Source organism: Carassius gibelio, chromosome B7 (assembly GCF_023724105.1).
Source record: "Carassius gibelio isolate Cgi1373 ecotype wild population from Czech Republic chromosome B7, carGib1.2-hapl.c, whole genome shotgun sequence".
Classification (NCBI taxonomy): Eukaryota; Metazoa; Chordata; class Actinopteri; order Cypriniformes; family Cyprinidae; genus Carassius; species Carassius gibelio.
In genome coordinates this window covers 35755868-35778474 of record NC_068402.1, presented here as the reverse complement: position 1 = coordinate 35778474, position 22607 = coordinate 35755868, and the positions used below count along the sequence as shown (strand labels likewise).

At 35.0% G+C, this 22607-nt stretch overlaps 1 protein-coding gene across 2 annotated transcripts in view; it reads left to right on the top strand.

Moving 5' to 3' along the window:
• Nucleotides 1-416: 416 nt before the first annotated feature.
• LOC127962205 (inactive ubiquitin carboxyl-terminal hydrolase 53) overlaps nt 417-22607 on the top strand; it is a 43504-nt gene continuing 21313 nt past the window's right edge. Inside the window, exons 1-9 of one of the 2 annotated variants that reach the window (XM_052561711.1) lie at nt 417-806; nt 10849-11082; nt 11251-11411; nt 14787-14879; nt 14981-15115; nt 17385-17498; nt 18681-18763; nt 19696-19780; nt 22152-22298. In XM_052561711.1, the coding sequence (XP_052417671.1) occupies nt 11268-11411; nt 14787-14879; nt 14981-15115; nt 17385-17498; nt 18681-18763; nt 19696-19780; nt 22152-22298 (801 nt within the window). In that variant the 5' untranslated portion in view covers nt 417-806; nt 10849-11082; nt 11251-11267. Of the gene's footprint in view, nt 807-10848; nt 11083-11245; nt 11412-14786; nt 14880-14980; nt 15116-17384; nt 17499-18680; nt 18764-19695; nt 19781-22151; nt 22299-22607 lie in introns of both variants that reach the window. The other variant, XM_052561710.1, reaches the window with a different exon arrangement.

Sequence of the window (22607 nt, the reverse complement as noted above, 5' to 3'; positions counted from 1 at the left end):
GTTGTATCTCAGCCAATTATTGTTCTATACATCAATGGGAAGCATATTAATTTCATCCTTCAGATGATGTATACATCCCAATAAAATAAAATAAAAAATACCTTTATGATGGTTTTGTGGTCTAGGGTGAAATAGGCTAATGATTCAGTTTGCATCACGTTCATAAACTGACAGAAAAAAAGCAAAAAACACAACGATGCACATTCTTTAGTCATCATTTTGTAGATGCATAAAGAACATTTAAATCGCTCCAACCAGAGTGACTCGAGGTCATAATTACGACTTGTCATGTTGACAATTTCAGCTGAAGACGCGGAGATATGCCCTAAAATCCTATAGTCGAGATCTGAAACACAGCCACCCAGACGAGTGAACACAGCAGAGGAAAGTGTGAGAGAGCAGGAGAAACTCCTCCCTCCCTCGGCCGTGCTGCACTGGGACAGATCCACTGCAGGACACACTGTATCGGAGAGGAGGAGTTTGACTTCGGAAATTCAGGTGTCTGCAGTCACTCACTCAGTACTGCGCTCCGGACCGTTCACTTCACATCACAGGACTGGAAATAACTGAAGAAAGAGTGAAAACCACACTGAGTCATAAGAGCGAAGGTGCTTGTGGTGTTGTGTTTGAAGTGCACATCTTTACACCGGTGTGTTTTCGTGAGTCGTCTGTCGCTTCCGCTTTTCCGTCCAGCAGTTTGACGCCAGATTCACCAGGAGTCAGTAGTGATTTACCAAAAAAAGCCTACTTTGTTTGACTGGACACTGAAAGGAACAAGGATATATCCCTTTTTTATTGTTAACGTGGTGAGTAGACGTGTCTCTTGTCATGTCTGTACATTTTGTTTTGGTCAAACTTTACTTCGCCATGTTTCATTCGTCAGTGCGCGTGCGTCGGAAACGCACCTGATCCAGGTGAACGCGCCTCAGCCTTTCTCAACTGAACTAGCATAGCAGCTCACTGTTTACGTGTAGACGAGAGCATTCAAGCGAATCAAAAAAACAGCGCGGTGTGTTTTGTTTTTTAAGTGTTACTTTTGAAAGCTAGTCTAGAGAGTACGTGTAATGTTGTGACGTATGTGTATGTATGTTAGTTAATAATTACATTTTCAGTATTAAAGTTCAGTATATGCAGCACTCGATGTCACTACTCGGGTCGGAAACAGCTTTGATGCGTAATTAATGCTACAAAATATAATATAAAATAATAAAAATGTAAATTTATTAAACTTCATTTGCTGTATTCTCATGATATTTAACATTTACTCCAGTGAGAAACTATGTGTGTGTGTATATATATATATATAAGACAATAATTATATGATAAACCTACACTGGTTTAAACGGCAAAAATATTGTTAATCAGTTTGTTTTAATTTTTTTCACTGAAAATGTCCAAACATTATTAAAACAAGAAAAAAAACAAGATATTGCACTTGTATAGAGAATTTATCTAGATTTTTTATTTTACCCGTTTACAATTGTTCTTTTAAAATATAGCCAAGTGAGTTTCTTCCTGAAAATTAAGACAAAAAATTAAATAAAATCTTGATTTAAAAATATTTTTAAAAAGCTTCCTAGGGTATTTATTGCAAATAAATAACACATACTGATTAAAAATGAGTTCTCGCAGTGTAAATTAAAATTAAAGATTTGTTCAACGTCATGTCTTTGTATTAAATAAGTTGTTTTATATTATTGCTATGTCTTTGGGGAGTAAAGCTTAATGCAAAGGGATAAATTATCTTCACGCTTTGTGTTTTGTTTTTCTTTTGTAGCTTACAGAATATTTTTTTTTTTTAGTGGTGGAGTAGCTGTAGCAGAGGTATTCCATCTGGGGATGCAAATATTATACGTTTCTTTGCAACAAACATTACAGCTGATTAAATTGGCTCCACGCACCTGCCAAAGCACTCTTCTCATTAAAGTTTGCTGCCCGTGCATTTCATTTAAACACCATGCGATTGCAGAAGTTTGGCACTTGTGCACGAGGCTACTTATGTCAGCTTTTCTTTGACTCATTTAGTTAGACAAGAAAATTGACGCATACATTTGCGTTCCCTCTGATTTCATATGTGTCATTAATATCTATACTTGAAAAATCTTCATTGGTGTTGGTGTGGTGACTCCTTAGTCCAAGTAAACAAATTATAGATAATTGTATAGTGACCAAAGAATGTGAGACTTAGTATGTCTGAGATTGGGCAACAGTCATTTAGTTCTCAGCATGCTTGTATTTGCTCTGCTGGTGCCTACGTTTCTCCCCACACCTGTGAAATCGAGATGGCATGCAGCAGAACCGGCTGCGTCTTCCACTGCGGCCCTTCTCTCATCTGGGATCAGTTCAGTATCCTAACCGCCCGCAGATCTGTAGAAAACACTGACTTCAGATCAGTTAACAGCTGTTCCCTGCCGAGGTGTTTCCTGGTGGAAATGACTGGAATTGTTCGGGGAGGAGTTTCGTGGAAAGGCCAGTTTTGCAGATCGAGTTTGTGGAAACTAGGATGAATATGTCCTGTAACGCGTTCATGTTTGTGCGTGATCGTGCATGTGTCTGCGCCTGCGGGCGAGTTTCAGACAGAGAGATAGGCCTGTTTGTGTGAGCTTAATGATGTTAGGACAACATTGCCAAAAGAAACATAACACTTGTCTTTTTTGAAACATGCAAGTCTTACCTTAAAGGAATAGTTTACCACAAAATAAAAATTTGCTGAAACTCTAATCACCTTTAGGCCATCCAAGATGTAGTTTTTAGATGTTGTTTTGTGGATCCTCTGTAGTAAATGGGTGCCGTCAGAAAAACTGCAAGTTTGTAAGAAAGGAATCCATCAAGGCATTTTTAACTTTATCAGATTGTTGCTTTGAGCTAAAACACATTATTATAATCCATAATAACACTTCCTCCAGTGAGAAAGTCCATCTGCTGTTGTCCTCTCACATTAAAATCCACCCACATGTTTGTTTAGATCTGTTTTGATCTTGTTTAGATCTGTTTTGGCTTGTAAACAGTGCTTTCTTATTCTTATTTCTTATTTCATATTTCTCTCCTGATTCAGACCAGATGACTTTTTCAGTAGAAAAAGCAATATTACGAATAGAAGACTCTTATTTTAGTTTGAATTGACAGTAACTGATGGACTGAAGTGGTGTGGGTTGCTGTGATGTTTTTATCAACTGTTTGGACTCTCATTCTGACGGCACCCATTCACTACAGAGGATCCGTTTGCAAGCAAGCCATTCTTTCATTATTATGATAGTTTCTCTTCTCTCCATCCTTTTTGTATGCTTGTCAAGATGCTACTCCTAAAGTAACTGACAGGTGCTTATGGGTAAATCGTCCCAAAGCAGAAGAGGTTTTTGCTGATCTCTCCAAATCCAAATAGACCTCTTCTCGGCACGGCAGCCATCTGCTTCATTTGTTATTGTTTACAATGAGGAGTCCTCCTCTGAGTATCTGGAAGTGTCTGACTAAGCACCGCACTAATAATGCATGAAGCCACTGACGCTGAAATAAATGGTTTAAACCCTGTCGACTCGGAGGAAACCATTTTTTTTTATTTTTTTTCAGTTAGAAAATGAAAGGAAAGCGAGATGGTGGCCGCATTGTGAATTTGACATTTATTTCCAAGCCGTAAAGGAAGCGAGGAAACGTTTCGGAAGTCGAGTACGTTTCAGAGAGGATATTGTACTTCAGTCACTGATAAATGTTGATGTCTCGATAAATCTGTTTCTGTTTGTTCAGGAGCTGTTTTGTCACTTAAGTATTAATGTATTGTGTGTTTAATGGCCGTGACCTGCCCGGTGTCTCTGGACTCAAAGTGCTGACCGCGTGCTGGAACGCAATGCATGACCAACAGGAAGCCCACACAGGAAACGGCCGCAGCATTGTTGCTTGAAGCCAAAACCGCCTTCTCCGAGCCTTCGGGAATTCTGCCGCTCCCTCGGTGTTGTTTCAGGAGCGTGTCGGGTTTCGCCGACAGTGTGGCCCACCAGGGCAAAACTCTCCTTTTTGTGTAGCAATTATTGTGGGTTTGCTGTCAGAAAAGAGTCATTTGGTCATTTCCAGTATGACATGTTCACAGTCTGGCATCTGGTTGCTAAATAAGACTTTTTTTAGGCATGCATTATCATTTATAGATGTAAAAAATCATTGTTCGTTTCATTGCATAACTATCCATCTGTCATCTTCTGCAGCTGCTTCTCATATTCTCATTATTTTCCGACTCCTACCTTGTTATTTTTCACCGTGCATTGCAACATTATGATACATTTGAATCAAATGCATCATTGCATTGCTGTTTTTGGAGTCTGTTGACCAGGTTTCTGTGTTTGTAAGTTTGGACAATCTATCAGTGAACTGTGACTCAGACATTTTGTGGTGGTTTAAACACAAGAATGTAGCATCTGTTTTGCAGCCTCTACTTTAATTTGTCATACATATCCTCTTTTCGTAAGGAGAAGAGATCATCCGTAAATAGTGTGGTTGTTGTGTTGCCTCAGATAAGTAACCAGAATGTGATGCAATCTGGCCACATTTCTTTTTCCAGGCAAATCACCATGAGTTATGTTACTTGGAAAATTTGAGTAGGAGTTAAAGAATGAGTCGATATAAATAAAAAAAGCAGAAGAGCTTATTAAACTTTTGAACTTTGTAGACGGCGCTGTGGCAAAAATCAGTTTTCTTATTTGAATTGAGCTTTAAGAATTTATCAGTGTAAATATTCAGTTGCACATTACAAATCGAAGTGATCTTTTGAGTGATTTATTTCCTCTCCGTCAATCTGCAGAGGGATCTTTAGATCAGCTTAGAGGAGATATTTAACCATTTGTGATCAGACAGTTCATCGTAGCTTTAAATTTTGAACATTACAGCACCTCGAGCTCCATATTCAGAGAAATGGTCATCTTAGAGCAGCATAAGGATAAGGAGCTATTTATTATTTTTATTTCAAGTCTTGAATATTCAGTTACCAGGTAATCAGTTTAATGCAAGTAAGAGATTTATAAATAAAGAAAAGTCTTGATCAAGCCATTTGGTCTTGTAACACATTTAAATTGTTCACCCAAAAATATAAATGTTATAATATAAATAAATTTACGTGTTATTTTAAACTTCTGTGGAACATGAAATAAGATATTTTGAGAAGTGTTTTTCCCCCTCCAAATTAGAAGTCAAACCAAACTAAATCTAGAAATAAACTCATGTAGGTTTGGAACGGCGTGAGGGCGAGTGAATGACAGAATTACATTTTTGGGTGACCTGTCCCTTTAAATCCATTGCGTGTTTTGTTTTCAGGATTTTGCACAAAAAAATGTCACGGTTTCAGTGAGTCATTGTAAATTAGGAAGCTGGTCAAAGGGCGTAATGAGAGCACAGGAAATGATGTTATGTGCAGTTAGTTTCAGCTCTTTGTAGAGAGGGTGGGGGATATCCTCACTTACATTACACGACAGTCACATGGCACGACTGAAACCTGACTGTCATCATTACATCGTAGCTATGTTGTTCCGGTGCCTAGATATGGCTAGATATGCCTTCATGTGCTCAGATTCCTCCCTTGTGAAAAAGTTCACTTGAAAAAAAAAAAATTATATAAAATATGCTTTAAAAAATGTTTCACACTGAATGCAATGTTTTCAATTGCTTAAAGTCAAGTAAATGGCAATTAAATAAAAATGTATTACATTCTAAAAAACTTAACTGGACTTAAGTACCTCTTCGATATGTAATGATGTAGTTGCAATTTAATACATTTAAAATGTACTGTAAGCTAAAATAACAGAGGTTAAATTATATAAAAAATATAATTTTTCATTTTCAAAACTTTGTATTTTCAGGCCCTTCAAAACCTCTTTGTCATGTAAAGGAACAGATTAAAAAAAGGAGAAAAGTTTTTCTTTAAAAAAAAAAAAACAGTGTTGTGTAAACACCCTGTTAGTTTATTTATTTACAGCACAAAACCATTATAATTTTTGTTAAATACTTTATAGTGAAACTGTCAATTCAGCTCTACTTTTTAGTCCAACATAGTTGTGAAAGTATACTGTAAGTACACTTAAGTGTACTTTATTTCATTACTATATTATCTTCAAGTACAGGTTTTATATATATATATATATATATATATATATATATATATATATATATATATATATATACTTTTATCATTTGAAGTATCATTTGACACTAGTTAAATGCACTTATTTTTTTTGCAAAGACACATTTGTTAAATGATAGGCCTGATCATTTTGCACAACTCCCCATAATAAACCATGCATTTGGAGGTTTTGCTTAGGTCTGCACAAACGGAGCAGGATGAGGTTTGTATCAAAGTGTAATTCAGAACTTCAGATATTAGTGAGGCCTAACATATAGCACTGATCAAGTGATGATCAGCTAGATCTGATCTTGCACAGGTGTAGCTCACTCTTTATAATGCAGTGGCCATGTATAGTAGGCTGTGTGGATGCTGTAGCTTTCTAATGGCAGGTACTGTATTTTTGTCATTCGTCTCTTTTTTTTTTTTTTTTCTGTGCTACCTCACACTCGCTCTTGCTGGCCAAGTTTGTGTCATGCAGAGATGAATGACCTCAGGAGAAAAGCATCACCCATAACGTAAGCTTTTTCCACTCTCCAGCTACATCATCACCTGATTGTGAGAGCTAAGATTCACTCTGGGACACGCTGCCTTCTGTTATCAAGAAATCAAGAGTTAAAAACAGACCTCTAACAAAGAAATGGGATGTTGGAGAGTGGGTGACATCTTTCAGATACCTCTCAGCTTTTTTAAATAATACTTCCTCTAAATAATGCTTAAATAGCAGTTAGATCTTGGGCTACGCACGCAATAGAAGAAAAGTCTGTGAAAATAGTGTTAATATGAAGGAATTTTCCGTATTGATTTTTCACAGGATTTTTGCCTATATTTTGAATTACACATTGTGTTGTATTGTGTAGTTTTATTACAATTTATAATCCAATTTATTATTAACTTTATCATGGATGCATTTGATATATTGTCATGACAGGCATCACATTTTCTTACAAAATGACCATTGCTATGATGTGAAAAGCATCTTTCTTACTGAAGTGCGTTATTAAAAATCAACCTGCCTGACTTTAATTCAAATCTGCATCAGTATTAAATTTGCAGTCTTAAATTTACAATAAAACTATAGGCTACAAAAAAAAAGCCTGATTTGTGAACACAATTTTTTCCCCCTAGTCTTTCTTTCTTTCTTTCTTTCTCCTTCTTTCTCTTTCTTTCTTTTAAATCTCAATCTATTCATTTCAAAGACCTCAAGAACAAATGAAAATCCTCCTGATCCTTATCCAGTGGTCATTATGAAAATGCATTCGTCTTTTAAATACAGAGTCTTTTTTTCTCATTATGTGGTTAATTATAATGAAAATAATGCTACAATGCACAAAAAACAGTGATCATAAAGTAGTCTTTGTTGTGAGATATGACCAAGACCGGTTGAGAAGCTTATGAGATTGAACCATCTGATTTTTGTTTATATTTCATAAGTGTCTTCAAATCAGAACAAGAGACTGATTAATAGACTTTTCAGAAAAGAAAAAAAAAACCATCATGTTCTACCAAACTAGTTGTGGTTGGTCCAAACTGGAACATGTGTGAGATGTGTGTGTGGAGGTGTGTCTTCGGGGCCAAACACGGAGCCCAATCCTAAAAACAAGAGCTCTTTAGCAACACTGTGGCTTCAGTGATCACACTGGAATGCTGTTGCTATGGCAGACTGTGAGCACACTGCAAATGAGAAAGGCACCCCATAGACTCAAAGTAGCTGTTTTTTGTTTTGTTAAATGTAACCAGAAATACTGTTAATAGATCAGTGGTCAAACTATGCTCTATTGGTCACCTCAACTACTTCTGAATTGTTTGAATACCAGCGTGGATGAAATGTTGTTTAACAGGTTTCCATTGCTGTCAGTGCACTGATAGAAAATTAACTGACATCATTCTGACATCATGCTTTCTCAAGTTTGAACACTTCTTTTTCATCTGATGATGTTTATCTAATGTTAGGAAACCTCAGTGAGTGGCACGAGCTGGAGACAAATACGTAGCTTCTATTCACTCTTAACCCTTTGGTGCTCTTTGGTAGTTTTTGACCGAAACATTTTTTATTTTTTATTATTTTTTTTACTTCATCGGAATGGTGCAGAACTTGTTTTTGGCACTTGCTATGTAAACACACACACCAATTTCATCTAGTGGAAATCTTTGGTACTGCATACAAACAAAATCTTGCCGAAAGCTTTTTTTTTAATGTTTTTTTTTTGGGGGGGGGGCATTTTGCCTTGTTATCAGGATAGGACAGATCAGAACAGACAGGAAGTGAAGTAGGAGATGGATAAGGAGCGGGATCGGGAAATGTTCTTTGGTACATTTGAGTACATTTGTAACCTATAGCCCACAATGCTGTAACTTCAAATTTGAAACACAACTTGTTTAGATTTATGGCTTTTATTTTGTCACAGTTGTAGAGTAAAACATATATATTTCTTATAAAATTTCTAATAATATTTTTGTGCATTTTTGATTATAATAAACTTAAGATTTTACAACTTTTTTCAAACTTCCAGCAATAATCTTCCTGTTGAAGTGTCTCCTTGAAAATGGACTGAAATGAAGTCTGTGGTTAAAAAATAATAATAATGATAATAATAAAAAAGGAATTATGGTCAACAATAATAAATTGACCATAACTATTGCATAAATATAATTCAGTATCATACAATCCACCAAAACATTTTTTAACTAAATCATAGTGCATTAATTTTATTCAAAAATAATATTCTGCACTTTTTGACCGCCATGAAAGACAGTTTGTTTTGTTGTTGTTGTTTTTTTTTTGTTTTGTTTTTTTGGTTCCATGAAGGGCTTTAAAATCCAATGAACCTTTCAGTCGCACAAAAGGTTGTTTATAATTGAAAAAGGGTTCTTTTAAGAGCTGTTTTCTGAAAATTTCTTTGGCGAATCAAAAATGGTTCTTTGGCATCACTGTGGAAAACACTTTTTTTGAATCTTTATTTTTAAAGAGTTTTGAGAAAACTGGATGATCAGAAACTGAAATTCGAACCAAAAGTAACAAACTGTCGCCCACATGTGCTTATTTTTGGCTCTATTTTCACCAGATCATACAGTTCCACCCGTGATCTTCTCCAGACCTCCACACCACAATCTCCGAGCCAAGAACCAAACTGTGTGTGGAACATTTTTGGAAACTTAATATCCTGTTCCCTTTTTATCATCGGAATCAGAGGAATGCATTATTCCAGCGTGCTCTCATAGAAAACCTTGCAAATAAACAAATTGAGTTGACAAGGTGAGCACTGCTTGAGTGATACAGTCCTACTAGAAATGGTAGAGTTGTGAGATTAATGCAATTGTAACTATTAGGCTATATGATGAAGAATGGACTTTGCTTTCAGTCGCTAAGCAGTAGTCATCAACCAAAAATGTGTAATTACTGAGATTTAATGTGTTTTTTTGTGAGTAGTTCTGAGTAAAACTCCTCTAATGCATCAGTAAGGGTGTATAGCATGCTTTCAGATCCATTGGTGTGTTTCAGAATGCTTCCTAGTTCAGATATAATACACTGCCCAAGGGAGTCAGCCATTTCTAATGCTGGCGCATTGTCAGAATCATTCCTGGGCAAAATATGCTACCTGGGACTTTCCAGAATCCTTGTGGATTTTGCTCTGTCTGTTAAGATGAATTGGATTGCTAACGATAGCTTTATCCAGGTGTTATAGCTCTCATTGGCGGCAATGAAGATGCAGACAAAACAAAGTAAGGAGGATGTCATTTATACAACAGTGTAGTTTTTAAAAGACTATTAATAATCAGTAATGTTCAGTAATTTTATTGATTTGACTGCACGGACACTATCGGAGGATAACTGAATTGAGCTGCAACTGTCTTATATCCAGTTCATATGAAACAACTTAAATTAACTTCAGTTAACGTTAAATTAAGCTAAAAAATGACTATGTTGACTTCTGTAGAGATATTCTTATAGCTAAATCCTATTTTGTTTTATAAATGATGAACTTTGCAACATTGACTGTAATTGAACTGAATTGAATCAGTAACAACTAAACTGAACTGAATTATAGCATTCATATTGTCTTCTATGAAGCTGCTTTATATCTGAATCAAATTTTTTTTTTCTCAATTGATTAACTTTGGAGCATTGACAGTTATTGAGTTGTGAAAGCAGTGAAAATTGTTGTTTTTGCTATATTTACAGTGATATTTCCTGTTTATTACTGTAAAGCTGCTTTGAAACAAGTGCAATTTACAGAGCTATTTATTTGAAAATGACTAAGTGTAGTATTATTGGGTCGAGACTGACTAAACAGACCTAACATTTAGGGTATCAAGGCCATTGCTAGTGGCTGAATCTTTGTTATAGTACACATCGTACTGATTTTCAAGTATAAGCAACAAAGTAGCTGCATTTGCATATTTTCAGTCTGTGCATTTGCCAAGACATTGACATGATGTCAGTTTGTTCCTTGTGGATAACATCAGCTTGCTTGTTTGCTTGCATAGAAACAGAAACAGGTTGGTGCAAAGTCGTAAAAAAAGTTAAACAATAACATTATTCAGTGCAGCATTACCAGTTGGATGAGCTGACCTACTGACTTTTGCACAGCTTGAATGTTTAGCCACTCCTCTCGTCCGTGATTTGTTAGGAAGTGTTCAACAAAGGCACGTAGTTCTCAGTGTCTCAATTCGCAGAAATGTTACAATTTCAGGCCGGTGTGTTAAAATGCTGTTCAAGAATTCATGCATTGCTTTGCTTCTCTCTACAGAGTGAATCCTACTCATCCTAAGGCTGATGTCCTCCAAGAGCAGCGTCTGAAACATGGACGACCCTTTAAAGGTTGACTGATTCCAGCTGACACCTTCATAACTATGCTGCGAGTCACTCGAGGCCTGATGGCCACAGTAGCCACCAACAACCCACCGAAATCCCCAACCCAAATCAAGGAATGATCAAACCGTCCTGTCTAGGACATACGCATCAAGAGACCTCTTACATACAGGTCAGCAGCAGAACTAAAGGCTTTTACTCAATCATTGGTACAGTAGGAGATAGAGATTCAAATCTTCAAGTCAATCTGTCATAACAACAACCCTTTTCAATCTTTGATTAGTAAAATTACTTTAAATGAACTCAAACCTCAACAAATACCTATTAATCCACAGAACAGCAGATACCCCAAATCCAATGGCATGGGCCAAGTTCTTCAGGAGACCAGGAGGCAATCTTGGCAGGTCTTACCAGCCAGGATCTATGCTGTCCTTGGCCCCAACCAAGGGACTACTAAATGAGCCGGGACAGAACAGCTGCTTCCTCAACAGTGCAGTGCAGGTACGTGTTTAACCCAAAGCTAAGAAAACCATTGCATCAGCAGGTTTGTGCCTATATATATATATATATATATATATATATATATATATATATATATATATATATATATATATATATATATATGCCTATATTTTTAACAGTTTGCACAGAATAAATAGGAATGCACGTTTAAAATAATTTGTATATACTTAATATTTTAAGTTACATTTTGATTTATTTAATGTTTTTGTTAAAATGTATCAAATTGTTGATATACGTATACAAACATGCACAACCATTCAAACCGTTGGTGTCGGTATGACATTTTAATGTATTTGAAAGATGTATCTTATGCTCAAAAATGAGTGCATTTATTTGGTTAAAATACAGTAAAAATATTAATATTGTGATTTATTACTATACATTTTTTTTAATCATTCTAATATGTTGATTTGAAGCTTAAGAAACATTTAATATTACTATCAGTGTTGAAAACTGCAGTGCTAATTCATATTTTTGTCGAAACCCTGATATTATTTAATGAATAAAAAGTTACAAATATGTGTTTATTTGAAATGGATATCTTGTAAACATTGTAAAAATGTCTTTATTGTAACTTATAATCAATTTAATGCATCCTTGCTCAATACAGGTTTTAATTGTATAATGTATCTTTTATATCTAGTAGCCTACTCCTTTTCACTGGTATGTTAATGTTTTTACAAGTTGTACTTTGAGCAACTTGAATATGGTAATCAGTTTACGATAATTTATTAATTTAAGGGCAAATGTGAGCATAATTACTTTTAAAATGGCTTTATTAACCTTTAAAGGCTAAAGTCTAAATATGGTTGCCATCACACCTAAATCTAAAAATGTCAGACAGATTGGACTTACCACAATAACATAAAAATATCACACCACCCGCCCCCTTAAACATACTTAACTTTCTTAAGAACTCACATTTGAAGTCTGACCTTCACAGCAAACAGTCATCTCCTCCTCAGTGCCTACTGAGAGAGTATTTACGGCATGCCAGCTCCACCCGTCAGCCCCCAAATTTTTGACTTGCTCCTAGGCCGCTTGTTACTGGAAGTCAGTTTTCCCTCTTGGATGGGATTGTGGACTCTATGATTGAATGGACCTCTGCCTGTCTCTCTGTTATCTGGTTCCTGTACTCATCACCACGGAGTGAGGTCATGCTCAGACTAAGTTATCTGGGGCCTAAGGGAAAGACATTGAGTGAAGAGTAACCTTACACTGGTCGTCCAAACTCCAAACACACACACAGATGAACCGCTCATACCCCCCCATCATGTCACGGTCAAATCTCCCTTGAGCTCTTCCACCAAGCATGGACAATGAGTCATATTTCTCACACAATGACGGCCAATAAGAAGAGGCTAAGACATAATGCATGGCCTGTGGAGATTATGTTGACTTTAAGATTGGCTTGTTGAAGTCGTCATGCAAAACCAGAATAAAGTTGTTAAAGGACTTTAAAAAGATGCATTAGAGGAGAAGCACACTATCGCCAAATTTACATTGCAGAGGTGGCACAGAGCTGCTTCTGAAGTGGCATTTAAGTGTCTTTACGTAAATTATACTAGAGGCTGAGGTGGCTCAAAGCAGGTTTAATTTAGTCTGGCTTTTGTGCAGCATTTCAGAGCAGCCTTAACTTGACTGTGTAAAGGTCTGTTATTTAGGGGACCTCACTACATGGACATGATTTTACTGCACATTTCTAACAGGAAGTCTGCTACAAACAGTATGCAGGAAATGATGCTGTCTTCAAGAGGCATCTGAGTTGAGGCTGCTCTGTGCCTGCTCAAAATTCTGTGTAAATATGCAATGCCGCATAAAAACCAGACTAAATTATGAATGCTCCGACTTACCTCAGCCCCTAGTATCAAAGTACTGTGTAAGCTGCTGTGTAAATGCATTTATGCCATCTCTGAACTGTGTGAGACACATATGCTAAATTTACTACACAAAGGTAGCACAGAATTGCTTCTAAAGAGGCATTTAGGTGTCTTTATACAGACTCTTTAATGCAGCTCAGAGGTGGCATAAATGCATTTGCCCAGCGATTACAACTTTATGTTTTGGTAGTAAGGTGCTGAGGTGGATCTAAGAAGGCAAAATTTAGTCTAGATTTAATGTGGCATTATATCTTTATTGCATTTTAAGAAGGAACACAGCTGCCTTAAATCAGCTGTGTAAAAACGCCTAAATGTATAAAGGTGCAATTGCTGTGTAAATGGATTTATGGCATCTCTGAGCAGCATTACACAGACTGTGCAAAGACTAAAGCGCTTTTGTACCTCCTTTGCTTTGTAAATTTGGTGAGTGCCTTATTTTAGTAAAATTTATGACAACTACTGGTGTTTTTATTCTTAACTTAAAATCTAAATTTGAAAATTCGTGCTAAAAAAAAAAATTGTGCTTTGTAGTAATTTAATGTGTGTGTATTTTGAAAGCATTGAATCGCTATAGAAATCGCTTCAACAAATACCTGTTAATCCACAGAACAGCAGATACCCCAAATCATTCGATTCTTAGCGTTTGGAATGACTACTGTCAGAGATCGGTGATTCACGATTCATAAATCATGTTTCAAGATCGATGCATATGAATGGTCAGGGTTTGTAATCGATGCATCGAGAAAACGAGTGAATCGTTACACCCCTAGTTAGTTGCCATGGATATATTTATAATTTACATTTAAAGTACTAATTCACTTAAACTGGAATAAAATAATTTAAAACTATAAATACTTTTTTAAATAAAAAAACATTCTAAAACCTTATCAAATATTTACACGAAAGCAGAAAATATAGAAATACAATCCCAAATATAAAAAAATACTGTAGAAGTTTATAAATGCAGTGCCCTGCTGGTCCTTAAAACGTCTTAAAATGTATAATTTTATTTATTTAGAAATTACTATTATATTCAAATTTAAGGTTATAAAAAGTGTATATAAAATAAATGTACTAAAGCATAACAGAATTCTTAATTATCATTGTAAGTGGTCTTACATTTTGGGATCGGACAGGAATTGTGACCTAAAGTGATTGTTAAACTTCAAAAGCTTGTGATGTAATTAAATGAATGTGAATGAATGTGATCGCTGCACATTTCAAAGTAAAACAACCAATACTGCTCCACCTCTCATTAATATTTATATATTGATACAAAAACAATTTCAAAACGTATTTACTGAATAAAACACTAACTTTCACCCTATATTGCTGATAAGCAGTAATAAGTCATTGAATGTGTGCTGCAACCTGCTTAATTAAGTGAAACAATCTACACGATTTATTTCCAGATTGTTTCGAGTTTACTGAGGTGAGTTAATTATAAGCATGAGTTTCCTTTAACTCCATGCAGGTTCTTTGGCATCTGGATATCTTCAGACGGAGTCTTCGTCAGCTCCCAAACCACTACTGCTTGGGAGACTCCTGCATCTTTTGCGCTTTGAAGGTATTCTCACGGCCAGACACATCATGACGCAGTACTTTAATGCTTCCTTTAAAAAGATGTTTTAGAGTCAAAAGTTTGAAAGCACTTTGTTTGTTTTGCAGGGAATATTCTGTCAGTTCCAGCACAGCCGAGAGCGAGCGTTGCCCTCAGATAACCTGCGTAATGCCCTCGCCGAAACCTTTAAGGATGAGCAGCGCTTTCAGTTAGGCTTCATGGATGATGCTGCTGAGTGCTTCGTAAGTGTCTTTTATGTATTTTAGTGTCTTTTAGATTATAGCAATGTGTATGTCTGTGTGTATGTATGTACACTATTGATCAAAAGTTTTTTATTGTGAAATATTATTATGATCTAAAACAATGTATTTATATTTTAATATGCATTCAAATATAATTTATTCCTGTGATCAAAGCTGAATTTTCAGCATCATTCCTCAGATGTCACATGATCCTTCAGAAATCACTCTAATATGCTGATTTATTGTCAGCGTTGGAAACTCTTGTGCTGCTTAATATTTTTTTCGAACCTGTAATACTTTTTTTCAGGATTATTTGATAAATAAAAATGTATTATCAAATTAAAAATAGAAGTCTTTTCTAACAATATACACTACAGTTCAAAGGTTTAGGGTCAGTACTTTTTTATTCTTTCTTTTTTATATAGAAATTAAAACTTTTATTCAGCAAGGATGTGTTAAACTGTTAAGAAGTGATAGCAAAGATTTATGTTTTGAATAAATGCTGTTCTTTTTAACTTTTTATTCATCGAAGAATCCTGAAAAAAGTATGTTTACCCAAAAAATATTTAGCAGTACAACTTTTGCCAGCATTGATAATTCGAATAATAAATCGGCATAATTAGAATGATTTCTGAAGGATCGTGTGAAACTTTATACTGGATTAATGGCTGATGAAAATTCAGACTTTTCATCACAGAAATAAATGATATTTTAAAGGATATTAAAATAGAAAGCATTATTTTATATTGTAATAACATTTTGCAAGATTACTATTTTTTTCTGTAGTTTTGATCAAATAAATGCAACCTTGACTAGCATAAGTGACTTCTAAAACAAACAAAAAAAACATTACAAGTCTTATTAATCCCAAACTTTTGTGTGTGTATAAAATAAATTACATTATATAATATATAATTTAATTTTAATTTATTTATTGGGTTAGGTAATATAGCTACAAAATATTTAATGATATATATATATATATATATATATATATATATATATATATATATATATATATATATATATATATATATATATATTGTAATATAAGTGCATTACAACCAATGCAAGCACAGTAACTTGCAATATAGTGTTAATAGAAATATTATACCATTTAAGCATCTTATTCACATTTAAAGTCTTTTTCTAATTTTGCAGTCTGCTGGTTGTCTCTAAATTTTAGACGATTAGTTACTGAAGCGTACATGGAGAATATCCAATCTTAATTTAAAGTGGCAATATTTTATTGTTGTCTTTTATAGAGGAATAAAATGGAAAACTGATTTCCAAATTAAGCTCACTTGTTATTATGCACATTATGCACAGCACAGATCACACACCCTTGCCCTGGACGCTGAAGTAATCATGTTCACCCCTTCGGTATGTGCAGGATTTCTCTTTGGGCTGCTTAATTGCAGTAAACCTGCTTAGCACTGGGACCTGTAATCATTTTCTGTTTAGCACAGCAGGACTGTGGAGAGTCTGTCATTACCTCAGGAAAAGTCCATTTACAGTGATCCCTTAAACAACCAAATCAATGTTGGATCTCTATCAGTGCAAGCCTGGAGTGCACAGATGTGTTCACACTGCTCTCACAGTCAATGCTGGCTCTCTATCAGCGCTGGGGTAGATGCAGTCTATGCTTTCATCTGTTTGTACAAGATGCCCTGAGCTAGGACTCTTTAAAATAAGATAATCTGTTCTGTAGAAACATACAATTAATCTTGCCTCTTTTCAAAATGGCTAATTGTCTCAGCGCTGTTGGTGTTGCTGAATAAACCCCACGGTTCTCAGGTTTGAAAGGGTGCATTTAAGCAGATAATAGGCTTAGGGAAAATTACTAAAGCTTCGAGTGCATTCACTTAATGCCAAGGTATCATTGTACCAGCCCAAACTAAACCAATGCGTTTAGATCATGTAAAACAAGAAGTGGCTGTTTTTTTATGTCTATGAATCTCTATCATAATTATTTATATAGTTAATAAAGCTTTGTTTATTTTTATTTATTTATATACTGTGTGTGTATAATTTCTGCAATTAATGCTTTAAGAAATTAATACTGCATCCTTTTTCCCCCCATTTCTTTTTTTTTTTTTTTTTTTTTTTTTTATTTTTTTTTTTTTTATTTATTTATTTTTTACTGTAAAACAAGCACTAATTTATATATTTATGTTATTATTAATCTTGACTTTTGGAGTACGTCATGAATAATTGTAGAAAATGCCTTATGACACATACAGATGGCAGGCTTTTGTATTTTTCTTAGGAAAACATTTTAGAAAGGATTCACCTGCACATCGCGCCCGATGCTGAGACTGACGCCTGTGCATCCAAGTCCTGTATCACTCATCAGAAGTTTGCTATGGCAATCTACGAGCAGGTATTGCTGGTTTTTAATACCACACGTGCACTCATGTGAGTAATTGAGCGCAGTACTGTGACAGATGTTTTCAATCAGTCGGGTACAGTGGGCAGAAACTCAAAGGGAATACTAATACAGAGACATTTACATTCCTTCTCACTTCTTCCTCTGAGAGATGAGAGCAAAGCCCTGATAACTGTATATAATAAATGGTATTAAATGGTAATAACATGATATACACTTAATAGTGGAAATACATTATGTACACTAACCTTAAAGTTTGGGTCAGTAATTTTTTTTTTCTTTGTGAAATAAATTATGACTATGACGCAAGGATATATTGAATTCAATCAAATGTGACAGTAAAGACATTTATAATATTTAAGGATAAGTTTACTTTCATTTCTCTTTTTTCTTCACTGACAAAGAAATAAAGTTTTTTGAGGAGAAACAGTCCTGGATTGTTCTCCATCTAGTGGACTTAGATGGTGGAAAAGTACAAAATGCAGTTTCATTGTCACTTCAAAGGGCTCTACACGATCCCAGATGAGCAATAGGGGTCTTTTCTAATTAAACGATCCGTCATTAAAAAAAAAATATATATATATTAATATATACACACACACACACACACACACACACACTTTTTAACCACAAATGCTTGGCTTGCTCTAGCTCTACTATTTTTTTCTTCTTTTTCTACTGCAATTTTATTTTGTATTATTTTTTTTTACTGTATATTTGATTAAAGCAATGCAGCCTTAGTGAGCATTACAGACTTAAATAATATTATTGACCCCAAACGGATATACCGTATTGGTACAAACTACCATATTTATGTTCTATAGTATTTATTTGGTTCTTCGGAGTACCATCGTACATGTCCAGTAAATATTAATCTTGTATAATACATAAAAGGCGGAAAAACTGTGGTACAAATAAGATACAATCATAAAAAGCTCTTTGAGATTTGTTGTTCAGACCCAAGAAATTATTCATTGTTTTGTCTCTAAAAGGAATTTTTGTATTGGTTACACCCTTAGGTTGTACCAATACATGTATGTATGTTGAGACATCTCTTACATCAGTAGTGTAATTAAGGCTTTACATAATATAGCAGTCATGACTCCATCACTCATGTCACGTGTGTGTGTGTGTGTGTGTGTGTGTGTGTGTGTGTGTGTGTGTGTTCCTCTGCAGTGTGTGTGCAGGAGCTGTGGCGCGTCGTCCGACCCCCTACCCTTCACTGAGCTTGTGCACTATGTGTCCACCACAGCCCTCTGGTAAGCCAGCACCATCATGTCAGACACTCAAGATGTGTTTATATATTGCTGGGAATTATGGGCAAAAATATTTTTTTAACATATACATTATAGATATTTATCACAATATTCATTTACCATTAATGGCATGTTTGTTAGACCTTGAAAATGAATGTAAAGAATGTTATATTATTTCCCCCTAAATTCAGTTTCTATTAATTTTTTTCCTGGATTCTGTTTTGTGATTCTGTTCAAATTTACCATTAATAATTATGTCTAATTAACTGAATTAATAAAACTAAATGAAACGTAAAATTGACAAGTAATGAAATTAAACAATTATAAATTTACCACAAATCATTCAAAAAGAAATTGTCAAATAAGTTGCTGCATGACAGTATTATTTAACTCTGCAATTAATTAAAAATGACTACTATTATTCGTTTTAGTATTCGTATCACTTGGGAATCATATTTCAGTACACAAAAGTAACATATTTCTGTCATAATTTCTTCAAGTTGAACCTGACTTTTATTTTGACAGGTCTTTTCGTTTTACCTTCAGTTTTTTTGACAGTAGTTTTTCTCATATTAAACCATGTGAGACCTCTCTCAGAGCAGCTCTGGAGATGAAGTTCCTGTCCTCATATGTTGAGACAAAGATGCTTGAAACACAGCATGCATAATTAGTGTTTGAGTTTGTGTATCAGATGAAACCACGCCAGTTGTTCAGAGACTTTGCACATTAGCAACAAGCACCGACCTGTAGTCACGCTTATTTCTACTTTTAGATTCACCCATTTCATAGTAAAAAAGTCTAACATAGTATGACATTCTTTCATCACCCAGCCCTAAATGTTTATGTTGCTATATTGACCTGAAAAGATCGAAATACCTGTGCTTTGCTTATTAATAACTGCTTTTTATCTCTGTTACTCTTTCTCTGTGCTCCAGCCAGCAAGTCTTGGAGAGGAGAGATGAGAGGTTTGGGGAGTTGCTTCAAGCCGCCAGCACAGTTGGAGATCTGCGTAACTGTCCGGTAGGTGGCTGCTCATGTTGATTAATAATGTGAAATTTACACGCACTTTCAGCCCTTGAGAGGACACCGTCATGCATATAGTATGATGGCTGTTTCTGCCATGTGATGTCATCAGGCACACTCAAGGACGAATGCACACACACACACACACACTCTTCTTATCTGATATTCTGTACGTGTAACACCTTCGTGTGACGTGATGAGCGAGATGAAACCTGAGACCGGAACGTTCTTCTCACATATCAACACATTCTGCATTTTTAAACAGGCACAGTAGGAAGTTACATCCTACTACAGTCACTGCCAGAAGCAGCACAACATTAATGTGTCTCACTGGAGTAATAAAATGTTTGGTCACAATGGGGTTATTATAGTTTACTGAAAGTAAAACCATAAAAGCATGCTTTTACTTGAAATAAAAGGCACAGATTGTATAAGGTCGGTGCAGTGCACTAGAGCAAAAAGTGAAAATGAAAATGATGTTGACATAAAATTATAAGTGGATGAGGCGTCCAGGTTTGGGATCTGCATCAAATGGAATTTAAAAAAGTGATTTTATATGCATAAAAAAGCATATTAAATGAAAGTAAAGTGTCTGCTTTTAAAGTTTCATTGAAAACAAAATGGGTGAAATAATGTCCCTTCATTTTTCAACATAACAGATATATTTACATAAAAATGAAACAACATTCTGACCTGAACTTATTAAAATATATATATATATATATAAGAAAAAGCTAATTCTTAATAAATGTTATTATATTTTAAATGATTAATAACTTCTTGTAATTAAAATGTACAGTATGTGACCCTGAACCAAAAAAAAAAACATCTTAAGTGTCGATTTTTTGAAATTGAGGTCTATAAATCATCTGAAAGCTGAATAAATACACAGCTGGGTAAAACCTAGCAGCTTTAAAGATAGTAACAAAGATGTATTTTTAATTGCTTCTTAATAGTTCTATAAATGCTTGCCATTTTTTTGTTTTGTTTTATGAGCTATTGTTACAGTGATATTTTACTGGGTGTCTTCTGTAAATCATGGTTAAAATGTATGATAACACCCAAAATAAAAAATACACACACACAAACACACGGATTAAAAAAAAAATTCTAAACTTTAACTACATTTGAAATGTAAATGGAAAAATATAGATTAATTCAAAATATGAATTAAAACTATAGTAGTATCTGAGTGATAATCAGAATGATGCAAAATGATTTCAACTGCTGATGTGAAGTATGTTTAGAAGAAAAATTCTTCTAAAATCTGTTTGTTTGTTATTTTCTGTAGGAATTTGTCTCCTCTAATTTTCTATTTAAAAATGTAATAACTCTGATATGGTTTCCAACATGGAAATAGAAAAAAGCTGACATGGTGTTAAAGAACATAATAACAAATAGGGCTGTCACTTTTGTGAAAAAATCATTTACGATTTTTAAGACATAAGTGTTCATTGAATCGATTATAAAATCGATTTCCCATTGTAAAAAAAAAAAGACGTTTTCTTTTTCAACGTCAAATAACGGACGAACGTAAAGAGAGCGCTGGAAACGCACAAGTCTGCAATATTTCTTATTTATTGGGATGAAGTTTCATGCAGAATAACAAACAGCAACAGGAGTGAAACATTCTTGAAAAAATATATATGCAGAGGGGACGGCTGCCATAACAAAAGAAAAACATCACTGCAGGCTTCAACCCGGCTGCATTTATGATTTAGGCAACTACAATATCTCCAAGATTATTTTAAATAATGATTCAATCCATTTCAAACAACTGTTCAAAAAAATGAAACTTATGGCCAGCTGTTGAGAAGACATGCTCCGACCGCACTGATGTCCCAGGGACACTCAGGTACAGCTGCGCAAGGTGGGGGTATTACTGCCAATTTTCCATCATAAAAGCCGGTCGCTGTCAGCTTGCAATGGTCCTTTTTTCATAACTCAGCATCTCCATTAATTAGATGCGTGAATGAGGCGAATTCGCGTCTCCCGCGCCGCGAGACCTCCAGACCTGCGTAAACGTGTCTTTACATTGACTTAATCATTCGCGTTTGGTGTGACAGCAGCATAAGAGATCTCTTTCGACATCACTGGAACTTATAGGTGTGTAAAATTGCTGGTATTTTCTGTCTAGCTTTCGCAAGGCATACTGCACTTTCGGAATTCTTTATTTTCTTTTTCTGCTTGTTTGTGAGTTTTATTACCTCTATTTTTTAATTGTTTAATTATTTTAAAATGAATAGTGTACATATTTGGTTAAAATCGATTCCTTATTTTCATTTTCAAAACTTATTTTGGTTGGTCCGATCAATTGTGCAATAACCTAATAACAAACCATTATGCATTATCTCCATCTCCTCAACAGAGTAACTGTGGGCAGAGAATCAAGATCCGGCGAGTGCTGATGAACTCTCCAGAAATCGTGACCATTGGTTTTGTGTGGGACTCAGAACAGTCAGACCTCATTGAAGACGTCATCCGATCTCTCGGACCACACCTCAACCTCTCAGGGGTAAGATTGTCGTCTAGTAAATACAGGTGCATCTTAGTAAATTAGAATGTTGTGGAAAAGTTTATTTCAGTAATTCAACTCAAATTGTGAAACTCGTGTATTAAATAAATTAATTGCAAACAGACTGAAGTAGTTGTGAAAAGATCACTGTCCATATTAAAGGCTTTGGAATTAGATGATTTACAAGCATCTGCTAATCAAAATGTATGTTACTCAGATGTTCATATGTCAGTTAGGATTTAATCTTTGTGGGGAATTCCAATAAAGAACATCTTATTCCTGGCTATTATATAACGCATAGAATTCATA